General features: G+C 45.4%; 1 protein-coding gene across 1 annotated transcript; it reads left to right on the top strand.

Annotated features, from left to right (window-relative positions):
- The first annotated feature begins 363 nt into the window (after positions 1 to 363).
- On the top strand, positions 364 to 9087 carry LOC123029909 (glutathione S-transferase Mu 1-like). Its single transcript, XM_044443320.1, has 8 exons — positions 364 to 572; positions 2979 to 3054; positions 5574 to 5638; positions 5878 to 5959; positions 6048 to 6148; positions 7429 to 7524; positions 7602 to 7712; positions 8795 to 9087. Exons 1-8 carry the CDS (start codon positions 537 to 539, stop codon positions 8888 to 8890), a joined length of 663 nt encoding a protein of 220 aa, XP_044299255.1. The 5' UTR covers positions 364 to 536; the 3' UTR covers positions 8891 to 9087.
- Positions 9088 to 11809: the final 2722 nt, after the last annotated feature.

Genomic DNA, 11809 nt, shown 5'->3' with positions numbered 1-11809 from the left:
CTCTCTCAGATTTGCTCTTCCTTTTCTTCTCCTGCCTTCGGGTTTCCCTAGCAGGATTGTCTTCTCCAACGAGTCTTGCCTTCTCCTGATGTGCCCAAAGTATGACAGCCTGTTTTGTCATTTTTGCTTCTAGGGAAAGCACTGGCTTGATTTGATCCAGGACCCACCTGTTCCTCTTTTTGTCGGGGCAGGGCATTCGCAAAGCTCCTCCAGCACCGTGTTTCGAATGCATCGATTTCAAATTCTACTAAGCAATAAAAGTGTGGGGGGTAGTGATTGTTCTCCCCGGGCAGCTTTTGATTAGGTCTCTCTGAGCCACGTGTCAAAGGCCGTTTCTCGAACTTTTCCTGCTTTTTCTGTGAGCTTTTAAGCAGCGCTGGCCCTTTAACGAGTCCTAAGAAATCGACGCCCCTCGGCGGCGGTGGCGCGCAGAGCTTTTCTTAAGCTCCTCGCTGGGGGCTTCCTCTTTCGCTACTTCTGCAGCGAGAGCGCGAGGCGGGGCGGTCGAGGCAGCCGGAGCCGATTCAAGCACCATCATGGCCATGATTCTGGGCTACTGGGATATTCGAGGGGTGAGTTTCTTCCCGTCCAGAGAAAGACGAACAGGTGCTTCGCGTCCTTTTGCTTCCCCGAACTCGTAGCTGGACCTCGAGTGTCGCAGATCCCTCGCCAGCGTTCCGCCCCCTTCTACCGGGGCGCTGCTCGTGGCTTGCCTTCCCAGGTGGGCACGCCGCCGGCCACGACTCAGCAAGCCTGGCGGCTCGCCCCTGTCTGCCTGGGCCGTGGAGGCGCGGAGGGCTGGGCAGGAGTTCTTTGCGGAGGAGAGCTGGGGGTGGGCTTGGGGGGCCCTGAGCTTTCCTCGGGGCGCGGAGATGGTGTTGATCAAAGAGGCGCTCGGGGGGAGGCAGGGTTGTCCTGCTAGCCGCAAGTCGCCTGAAAGTCCCCCGTGGATCTGCAGGGAAAATGCAGCGTGCCTGCAGCCAGCGGTTGGAGGGCCTTCGTCGGTCTGCGGGCGCGGAGAGCTCGCGGGCCATTCCTAAAGCGTTACAGCGCCGCTGGGCACTTCGGCTCGGCTTTCTCTCCCGAGCAGTTCGCGCTCCCGTGCACGAGGAGCGCGTGGGTTGCGCGCCGCAGCGGAGACGTGGGCGCGTGCAGGACAGCGTCCTTTGTCCTCGGGAAAGAAGCAGCGGCTTGTTCGCCGACCTGTTCGCGCCAGCAAAGCTCTGCTCGGTCGTCCGCGTCTGCCGTGCTCCCGCCTCTCTTCCTGCGCGCCTCGAAACGGTAGGAGCTCAAGACGCGCTGATCTGGGGGCGGCGCGAACCCCGCTGGGACTTGGCGCTGCCTAAATGCAACCTGGGTGATGCTGCGCGATAAGGAGACGCGCAATCTTACTGTAGCTAAGCGCGTAACTCCCGCTCTCTTTTGAATTCTCGTTTCTTTCGGTGCATCGAGTGAACAAGCTTCGCTTGTTCCTGGCTCATAAAGTTGTGTCTGTGTGCATTTATACTATGCAACATATATATCACATGCGCGCACTACCTTTAGTGGCTCTGGTTTTCCCAGGGTGGCCTGTGAAGTTGAAGAAGGTAAAATATCAAATTAGAAAGCACCCTTTTAACTTTCAGTTATGTGAAAATATGCAAGCTAAAAATAAAATGTCATTGAAAATGTATCGAAGAAGCAAGCAAGCAAAAAAAAAAAAAAAAGGTTCTGTTAAAGGCCAGAGAGTGCAAAGATTCTTCAAAGGAGCCACAGGTGGTGTCACTTGTGCATATGACACCTGATAGGTTTCTAATGACTGTATTGTTTAGGTATTTAAGCTGGATATGGTTTGATTTGATTTCACCTTACAAAGAGAAGTTGAGGGGATGCATCGGCCTTAAGGTACGATCAGTGCCCCATCTATGGCTGTGGTGGGAGGATGAGAAGAGCGGTAAGATGGGGAGGTGGGGGAGGAGACAGGGGTTATGGCAAAAGCCATGGGAAGGGCCAGAGGGGGAGGGCGGCAGGGAGGTTATAGTGATCTGAACGCACAATACCGAGCTGAGTGCACAGAGCTGCTGACTTAATTGTGACACTGCTTTTTTGTGTTTACTGTTAGTAATCTTTTGCCAGTTATACTGGGGTTGTTGACCTCTTCTTGCTCAAAGGGGAACCTTCACTGGCACTGCATTTGTACTGCCAGCTGGCCTCTTCTTCATGGCAATGCCCTGTTTGCACAGGGGGTGAGGAATCTTGTGCCAGGGGCTGGTTGTGGCTCCTTGTGTAGCTTCAGCCAGTGCCAGGCATTTTCAGGGAGCGCCATCCCTCAAGGGAAGGGCCACCCAGCAGATTGGCCAGTTGGGTGCAGTGCTCTGCAGAACTGCCTGGCTGTGCCGTCCAAAGGTCTCTCGTCTGTCTGTCTTGCCATTGAGAAAATGTTCCCTGGTAGAAGAGCAGATGTCTAGGTTCTCACTTCTTATCTTGTGATATTCCTCCTTTTAGTCAGTGGAGCTTCAGCCAATGCCAACAGTACAGTATTGTATTTGTAGGCATTACAGTATGCTTAATTTGTGGCTCATATAAATTAGAGTTAGCCTAACCTTTATAATCACACCTTCCTGCCCAAAATGTGCTTAGCATGGCTAACAAGGATAGGACATAAAGCTATGTCATCTATTTGTAAAGAGTCCTGGGTCTTAATTTAGGAAATAATTCACAGGTAATATCTCTTGCATAATAAATGGTATCCAAGCAAATTTTGCAGGGATACACCGAAGACACTTCAGAAGTTTTTTGTTGATATTCCTGCAGGTCTGCTTACTAGTTTGAGTTTGTTAGGAAATGCTGCATAAAATATATTGCTAATGTATGTGTTTCATATTAGGACTGTATGCTTATTCAGAAACCATCCTGAAATTTCTTCTTATAATGGTACCCAATCCTCTTACCAGTAGCTACTGTTTTCTCATAGTACTTTGGCACTTTCTCCTTTACAGCTTGCCCATAGCATCCGGTTGCTTCTAGAATACACAGGAACACCTTACGAAGATAAGCTGTACAGCTGTGGGGAAGGTAGGTGTTACTGGGCTTTATATGCCAGAGCCAGGCAAGGGTAGATGAAGCGTCTCTGTTGTACTTAAGCCAGCCCAATTTGTTCCGAATGTTCATAGCTGCAATTTGCAGTTGTAGCACTAAATTGTAAAAGTTTCTGATGGATTGTTGAGGGACTTGTAACATCCATATACAGAATGAATCTGTTGTAGGAGAAAGTATCACATAAAGCTGTATTTTCAGAGTGGTTGACACACCCTCACAGATGCATACACTGCTTCAAAAGAAACTGCATTGGCTATCTGGTATTATTTTGAAATCTATTTCCAGAGTTGTGTATGTTGAGATTCTGAGCAAGAATACAAAAGGAGCCTGCTGAGAGTCTTGGGTGTTCTCTCTGCTACTGTTTAGGGACCCGTAAGCTTGTAGCTTTTACTGTGCAGGCTGTATCTCTCTGAAATCTTGGGAGCCAGAAATATGAGAGGTCAGAGCTGCAGTACCTGCTAATTATGGAAGGAATAAAACAAAGAAGGAGCATTCCTATGGTACCAGCATCTAAGGGGCCATGGAATGTTTCATATTCTCCAGTCTTTCGTTAGATCAGGGGCTCTGATGTCAGAGGAGGGAATTACAGCACTAGCACCTCTCCCCTTTGCAGCCAGTTAGAAACTCAGTGCCAGAGAAGGGGGCATTTTTATGGGTTGTGGAGAGGAGGTTGATGAGTATAATGTATGAGTTATCATGAGGCCTCTGCATCCAAGTTAGACAAATAGCCCATCTAGTGAAAATTGCAGAGCAGGAGAATGGGGAGGTGAAACTCATAAGTTTCTGGGGGTTTAGGATTATTAAGGGTGCAGCCCATGGGACTGTGCTCTGAATGATTTAAAATTCACATCTAATGGTACAGAACTTGGATGACATTAGGGTAGTAGGGTAGGGATATTGGATTCAGGTTAGTGTGTGAAGCTGCTGTAACAGAACCTTACCAGATTAATCAGAAAACAGCTTTTATACCACTGACGCATTCTAGGACCAATAATATGGTCGCCTATCCCAGCTTTCCCCAACCTGGTTTGTGGCCTTGTCCCTGGAGAAGTGTGTAGCCCACAAGGAAAATATCAGAAGATAATTTTCACTGTTCAGACTTTTGATACTCAAACTTATGCTTTCACCAGGTTGTGGAAGGTGACGGTAATCACAAATCCTCCTGAAGTATGGTAAAAACTAGTTATAGCATTAAATCATGATGATGGTGTTTATTTCTTGTCCCTTAATGTCAGTCTCAGTTCAGTGCAATTCTTTCTCCAAGAACTTGAAGAGGGAAGGGGCTTAGACTGAGGAGTCGCAATGGCGCTACTTTATTTGCTCATTTCTCCAGAGAGAAATCTGATTGGGTGCTCCTGGAGTATCTTTTCACATTAGGGGAGTATGTAGTTAGCAGGGATAGCTCTACTTGAAATTTCATACATGTTTCAGATACCTGAAATGGCAGGACAAAGGCAAGAAGTGGGAGAAGGCCTTGTTAAGCAAAGCAGGGATGGAAATCATTTAAAGGGATTAAAAACACACCTCAAAATTCCATAACAATGGAGTTTATTGATAGCTTTCATGCTATGTGATGCCAAGTGTGTTCCTTCTGGCCTGTGGGAGGGGAAGAAACTTTCCTAAGAGTAAAGAGCTAACTGAAGGAGCTCTTTCTACAGCAGAAGCAAGGACCTTAGGCAAGATGGCTGCATTTGAAAATGTATGCCAGTAACCATGTTTCTTGCTGAAGAACAGTTTGTTTGGAAAAGCCCTACGTGGTCCACTAGAACTATAATGGAAGCTTTGTCTTCTCATGTGCTTTAAACCGCAGATCTTGTTTTTTTGTCTTAATATGTCTTCAGCCTGCCAGTCTTTTTTTTTAAATCTGTTGAATGCTCTGTGGTGTTAGTTGATGCAAAACTAGGCCAGAGTGAAAATGCTCCACAGAGGCCTGGTGCAAGAAGCTTTGCTGTGTGAGAAGGGCAAGAAGGCCTCCTTCCCTGTTCCAGTTCCATATGAAAAATCCAACTGCAGTGCTGCTTGCCTTTCTATATGTCTTTGGCTATACATTGTTCTGTCTTGCCACACTTTGCTGCCACCTCCTCCTGATTCCACCTCATTGTCCCTAATGGCAAGGCCAACTCTGGTTTCACATAAATACCTTTCCAAGATCTGTCAGAATGAAGCATACCAAGAGGATAAGTTAAAGGCTTGGTTGGGGGGATTAAAGGACTTGCCTGAACTTGTTATCAGCTTGAGTAGTGTTTCTATAACTCAGCAGTTCAAGAGAAAGCCTGTTAAAACATCTCGGTGCATTTGCAATGGGGTGTGGTAAAGCTTAGAAGTAAATCTTGTTGAATGCCTCGAGCTCTTCCTTGAACAAGTGTCTGGCTGCAGAATCGACATAGACTTTCTAGCGTGTCTTAAGATTGGATCTTCTTGGGTAGGTGAAAAACTGAATTGTGATTGAGCATATTTTCTGTGCCGGAATTTAACCCTCCCTGCATCTTTTTCAGCTCCTGACTATGATAAGAGTCAGTGGATGAATGAAAAAGAGAAGTTGGGACTGGATTTCCCTAATGTATGTAACTTTTTTTTAACTCATATGATGGGTGGGAAGAATATCTTGCCAGGTTGTCCATGAGGTCTGGATGTATGGTGGAGGCACATGCTCTTACCTGTGGTACTCATGTGTCAGACCTTAAAAGAGAAGAAACAGCTGAGGAACAAGTATGAGTATTGTAAATAAAGTGCTAATAGTGAGCTGGAAGTACAAAGCAAGGATTCCACCTTAAGCCGCTCACTTTGCTTTTTTTCCAGCTTCCTTACCTAATTGATGGTAAGACCAAGCTTACACAAAGTAATGCCATCCTCCGGTACATCGCACGCAAGCACAAACTCTGTGAGTATACCTAAGGACTTCTGGGGTCTAGACTGGATGCTCAAAACCTGTCTGCCCAGGAGTTCTCATCTTCTTGTGGTGGCTCCAGGTGGAGAAACTGAAGAAGAGATGATCAGAGTGGATATGCTGGAGAACCAGGTGATGGATTTCCGCTTGGCCCTTGTGATGGTCTGCTACAATTCTGATTTTGTGAGTTGGTCATTTTCATCTGCTACTGTATTGGGCTAGATGGGGATTTGGGGTGCTACAGGGTGCCTGTAAAATGACGTTAGGTCCATGGTGAAGAGTTGCTATGTATACACAGTAGGGGTGGGATGGGCCCTATTGGATGCCCTTCCAAGCATTCCCCGGCTCCCTCTTGTTCTTGGCTTGGTTTTCCAAAGTGAGCTGAGCCCAAGGAAAGTCTGTGAATGCTCACAGATGCCCAGTTGTGCAACTGGGAACCACCTTGCGTTGTATAAATGGCAACTGCACCTGATGGAGGAGGAGGATGCTGCTTGCCCAGCATGTGGAATTCAGTTCCTGGTGAACGTTCCGTAAATGCTGGGCACACTCACTAGGAATTTGGTGGGAATGCTGAGCACACTCACTAGGAATTTGGGCTGCTGCAAAGCAGACAGGAGTTTGGGGAGCTGCGCTCAGGGAATCCAGTGGATTCCTCACACATCCCGAATGTGCTCCAGTGTCCCATGTGATAAATGCATAAAGTGTAGGTGATGTGCATGGACTCCTCCAAAGCCTGTGTCTGGTTTCTGGGAAGCTCATATCCTTAAAGGTATGGCTTATTTATACTTTGCAGGAAACAGCAGTGTAGACTCGGTAACTGTCCTTGCTGTGTAAAATATAAAGCTGATCGAGAACAGCATCTTTCATTCTCTCCTTTCACTCTGTGCGTGTTACAGCAGTGATGAATAGAATTTGGCTAGCGGAAGGAGGAATGCCTATGTTATGATGTAAAACTGCTGTTCAAAGCCAAGCCTAGCCTTTTCTTGCCAATACTCTCTGAAGGCAAGGTGTCTCCTGGATTATACAGGGAGTCCCTGAGCTACAAGCCACCCGTACTTATGAACTGCCCTCAGGTCTGTTAATTTAGGAAAATTGTCATTAGCCTAGGGAGAGAGGAAGCCTATCCAGAGAGGGAAATCTTTCCAGCATGTTCTTGTTGCAGAGGAGGCACTGGTGAGTTTGGGTGGGGGAAGGGACCTAGATATATTCTTGGTTTTTCCACTCTCGCAAGGGTCCTGCACCCCTTAAACCCTTCCAATGTGGAAGGCCAACTATATGTGAGCCAACTTAAATACAAATTTGACTTACAAATTTCTGTTTTGTAAGAACTCATTTGTAACCTGGGTCATGCCTGTACTAATGCCTCTTGGACTGATGGCACCAAATTCCATAGCTCTGTGGAATAGATGGAAACCACTGAACTTTTATCTATGATTTGCAGTTCATTTTTCCTTATTTTGCAGGAGAAACTAAAACCTGGATACTTGGAACAGCTGCCCGGGAAGCTCAAACTGTTCTCCCAGTTCTTGGGGGACCGAAAGTGGTTTGCTGGTGACAAGGTAGTATATGTTCACACGGTGGGTGTCTGAAGGCAGGGCTGATCACTCTGTGGTCTCACTGTTAATTCTTTTTCCAGATCACATTTGTTGACTTCCTCATGTACGATGTACTTGACCAAAACCGTATGTTTGAACCCACGTGCCTTGATCAGTTCAAGAATCTTCAGGATTTTCTCACCCGCTTTGAGGTTAGTTTTTGTCTTGCTGCGACGTGCTAACTTGCAGGTCTTTGCTACTATCTAGTGACTTGCTTTGCTAGTTACTGGCAAGAATCCACCAACAGATTAATTGACGACAAAGTTTCAAACTGACTAGAGCAGCTGGCCAAGCTGGCAAGGACAGGAAAATGAGAGAAACACAGTTGGCACATTACGAGGAGTGGGAGAGCGTTCAGAAATGCGTATTTCTATCAGGAGGCATGGTAGTAACTTTCCTTGTTTCCCTTATTCAACCTTTTCCTCTTTGATGTGGCTGCTAGCAATGCAAAGATTAGCTCTGCTGCAAGCTGTAACATCTTGGCATGTATCTGCATATTTGAGTGAACTAAGATAAGATAAAATCCCTACAACTCCCATATTCCCTAGTCTTTCCTAGAACAGCATGGCTCCTAGTTTTCCTAGTTGAAAACTTTCCTCATTATTGTGTGTGAGTGTGAGTGTGCGTGTGAGGGAGAGGGAGAAGTTTCATTATGAGTCACAGAGGCCTTTTGAGATAAGAGATTATGGCGGCTTGATGCAAGTAGAATTGTGGGGCTGGAATGAGCCAGCACAAGGAAGGCACGGTTGTGGCCTTGAGTCATTCCCGGTGTTCACATGGCACCTGCCAGGAGCTGAGCCCCGTTTGCTGCACAACCATCACCCCTCTTTTGCACCGTGTGCCAGCAGCCTTGGTTTCTGCTGCTGCACCTAACTGAAGACTGCTGATGATGCAAACGTTGTTCTGCCAGTGTGGCTCACTTTTCAAGACCAGGCTCAGCGTGAGGGAAGTCCACGAATGCAAGAGGAATGGCTTTTCCTGAGTTTCATCCCAACCCTTTGCTCCAGATTTTTTGGGCTATAACTCCAGCCATCCCTGCCATTGCTTGCTAGGTCAGATGGAAGCTGGAGTCCAGGATCTTGGCAGGACTAGAGGGTCCGTTTTCCCATGGGCAAATCTTAGGCAGGCAAGGGGGACTGTTAGTTTCTTAAAGCTCTCTAGCCTCTCCCCCACCCCCAAGTCCCTTCTCCCACAGCACTGTTTTCCTAAAGTCCTCCTGCTTCTGTGTTCTCAGGCTCTGGAAAAGATTGCTGCCTACATGAGCTCCAACCGCTTTATGAAGACTCCCATTAATAACAAGATGGCCAAATGGGGTAACAAGAAAGAATAGAAGGATGATTTAAACATCTCCTTGCTGCTGTGAATGACAGACAACTACTACTTCTTGCTCTTGGCTGGAGTCAATCCAATAGACTAAAGCAGTTGCCTTTTCTAGAATTTGGTGCACTCTTTGTGTAGAATGGTGGTTGATGCTTTTTTGTATCTTGAAAGCCGTAGTAGCCAATAAAGAATCCTGGAATGATGTGACATTGTGCTGAAAGTGCCCTCACATCTTTGCTGGCCATTGGCCTCATGGCAGACTGTCTTGAGGTGCAGTCTGATGCATATTGATATAGAAAAAGTTGTACAGCTTCCAGCATTCCTTGGCTGGCAAGGGAATGCTGGAAGCTGTAGGAATTTCTCTCTCTAAACATACACAGGATGGCATCTTTAATGTCACAGTTCTTTGAAGGATTATATGAGCAAACCTTAGAAGACAAGACTATTGCATGTGGTGATCAAAGGTAAATTGCCTGTTAGCTTTCTGTTAACTCAAGGATAAATTGCATATTTTTTGTTTATTAGAATATTGCCCATCAGTTCAAAGGCTCCCTGGGCAATTCATAAAATCAAAAGATACAATAATATAAAACAATCATTTTAAAATCTCAGTAATACAATTACTATAAATATAATACTATAATAAAAATGATCTATCCACTACAACTGCAGATAAATCAATCTAGAGGGACACTAGGAAAATACATTAAAATGGAAATAAGTCTATTAAAATACTGGGGAAGTAAAAGGGTTAGAGTACATGCCAGGTGAACCTCTTGGGGGAGCTGGTTCTACAGATGGGCTGCTACACTGGGGAAGGCCCTTGCTTGCTTTGGAGGGAACTCTGCAAAGGACTACTGATGATGATCTCTGCTAGGCTTGTACAGGAGGAGGTGTTCTTTCAGATAATCTGGCCCCAAATTGTTTAAGGCTTTAAATGTTGGTATTAGTACTTTAAATTGGCCCGGACATCAATCAGTAACCAATGTAGTTGATAGAGGACTGGTGTGCTATCAATGCTGGAATTATCTGAAATGGCAGATTTCCTTGGCAGCAAACTGTATTTTCTATAGAATTCCCCCCAATATTTAGATGAACATCTTGACTTAACAGGGTAACAACCTTAGCACTAGTATTTGCAGAAAAGCAGTTACTCAAACAGCCTTCTGCAAATCTGATTGTAAGAACATAGGAAGCTGCCATGAGCAGACCATGGGCCATCTAGCCCAGTAATTTCCACACTTGATTGGCAGTGGCTTTCCAGGGTTTCAGGCAGGAATATTTCTAGCCTTACCTGAAGATGCTGAAGACTGAACATGGGACCACTGAGCAACATGCTTATTGGGTCGTATGGTTCTTGCTATGTTCTGTTTGTGGACTGTCCAGCTTTTTGTGCTTGCTGGTTGGTTCACTGATGGAATCAGATTTCTCATTTTCTTGAACCTGAGAAATACATACCCTGCACTTAATTGCAAAAGAAAAGGCCATGGAGGAGGAATTTCTGGTCCTCTTCCATTGGCTAGAATACTACTGAATACTTCTAGGATGTAGTCTGGTTTATGTTTTAAACAGGGAAGTCTCTACAACTTAGTGTTCCACAATCAGCTTTGTTGGGAATACTGGCAGTTCTAGGACTTCTGTTTAAAAGTGCATAGAACTCCCCACCCTGCCCCACTTTATATACATGTTAAATTAGCTTCATTGGTACTTTCTTTAGCTCCATTCATTTTCCAATAGCCTGCCCTGGGGAGCTTTTCCATTGTTTCTGGTTATGCTATTTTACTACTGCTACTTCCATTCTCAAACTTTCAGCCCAAACTAAGTTTTGTAAGTTGTGTTCAGTTTTCCCATCCTTCAATTAATGAAAAAAAGTCTGAAATGAGTGTATACTTGAGCACAACAGATGCCCAGGTACCTATTCTTCCCATCCTCACATCTTCAGCCTAACCTGTCAGGGCATCAACATATGGTTGGAACTGCAAAAAATATTACTGAATAGAGTGTCCTGAAAATCTTTCATGTTTAAACAAATTTCTTGACCTTGTGGTTGGAAAGGATGTGAAGTGTGGGAATGCCTGATAGCTCTGGAGCCAGGGCAGGTGGATTGTACATAGTCTTGCATGAGCCATTGTTGAGTATGTTGCAAAGGGAAGGGAGGAGAGGACGCCTTAAGGAACACAATGCCCTTCTGCTTTCAGTATCAACTAATTTATACTTCTGACATTATTTAGCCCTAGTTTTCTTAATCTTAGCAACCTAAGGGTTTCTTCCCAGTGGGGTGGGTGGGTTCTGGCTGCAGGGCCAAATGTTACCTGCAGATTTTGTCCTCGCCCCCAAACCTGTAATGGAAAGCACATGCCCAGGAAAGCACATGCCCAGAATCCATGCCCATGGAAAGCACATGCCCAGAATTAAATGTACTATTTACAAACATTGAAATAATTCCAAAGTGGTCGGTATAATAGGGAGCAATATCAGGCGAGCTTAAATGGAAAAATGGTTTACAGTTCCCAGCATGCTTTAGCCAGCTTTGGGTTTTTGGCCGTTTCTGTTTCAGAACATGCATTGGATTGCACCCTTTGTCTAGCACAATAAATACCAAAGCATCTTAGAAATGAACATTTGTTTGGAACCAGCCCTACACAAACAAGAGTCAGTCTTTGAAACTAGTAGGATAACGGGAACAGAGCTTCTTTGGCAGAATGATGTCATCGGAAAGTCAACATTCTTCTACACAGGTAGACTTAGGATTTCTGAATTAGGATTTAAATTTGATTCTATTCTCAGGCATTCAATCAAGAATAGAGTTTTCTCTCCCACTACAGGTTTTCACATTGGTCCTGCAAGTTTTGGAAGATGCAACTTGAGCTTCATAAAGGAATGTCACTGGTAGGGTTTTTGCGTTGCATGGTCTACTATCTCACCACTC

Source organism: Varanus komodoensis, unplaced genomic scaffold (assembly GCF_004798865.1).
Source record: "Varanus komodoensis strain SLA01 unplaced genomic scaffold, ASM479886v1 scaffold1, whole genome shotgun sequence".
NCBI classification, from domain to species: Eukaryota; Metazoa; Chordata; class Lepidosauria; order Squamata; family Varanidae; genus Varanus; species Varanus komodoensis.
The sequence above is the reverse complement of the archived record's forward strand: the minus strand, read 5'-3'. Positions and strand labels throughout refer to the sequence as shown.

What these genes read in the sequence shown, in the direction of transcription:
- LOC123029909 (XM_044443320.1), top strand. Translation starts at nt 537, where the DNA reads ATGGCCATGATTCTGGGCTACTGGGATATTCGAGGG. An exon ending in CGCACGCAAGCACAAACTCT is followed by an intron (nt 5,960 to 6,047) that starts GTGAGTATACCT and finishes TGGTGGCTCCAG; the next exon opens with GTGGAGAAACTGAAGAAGAG. An exon ending in AGTGGTTTGCTGGTGACAAG is followed by an intron (nt 7,525 to 7,601) that starts GTAGTATATGTT and finishes TTCTTTTTCCAG; the next exon opens with ATCACATTTGTTGACTTCCT.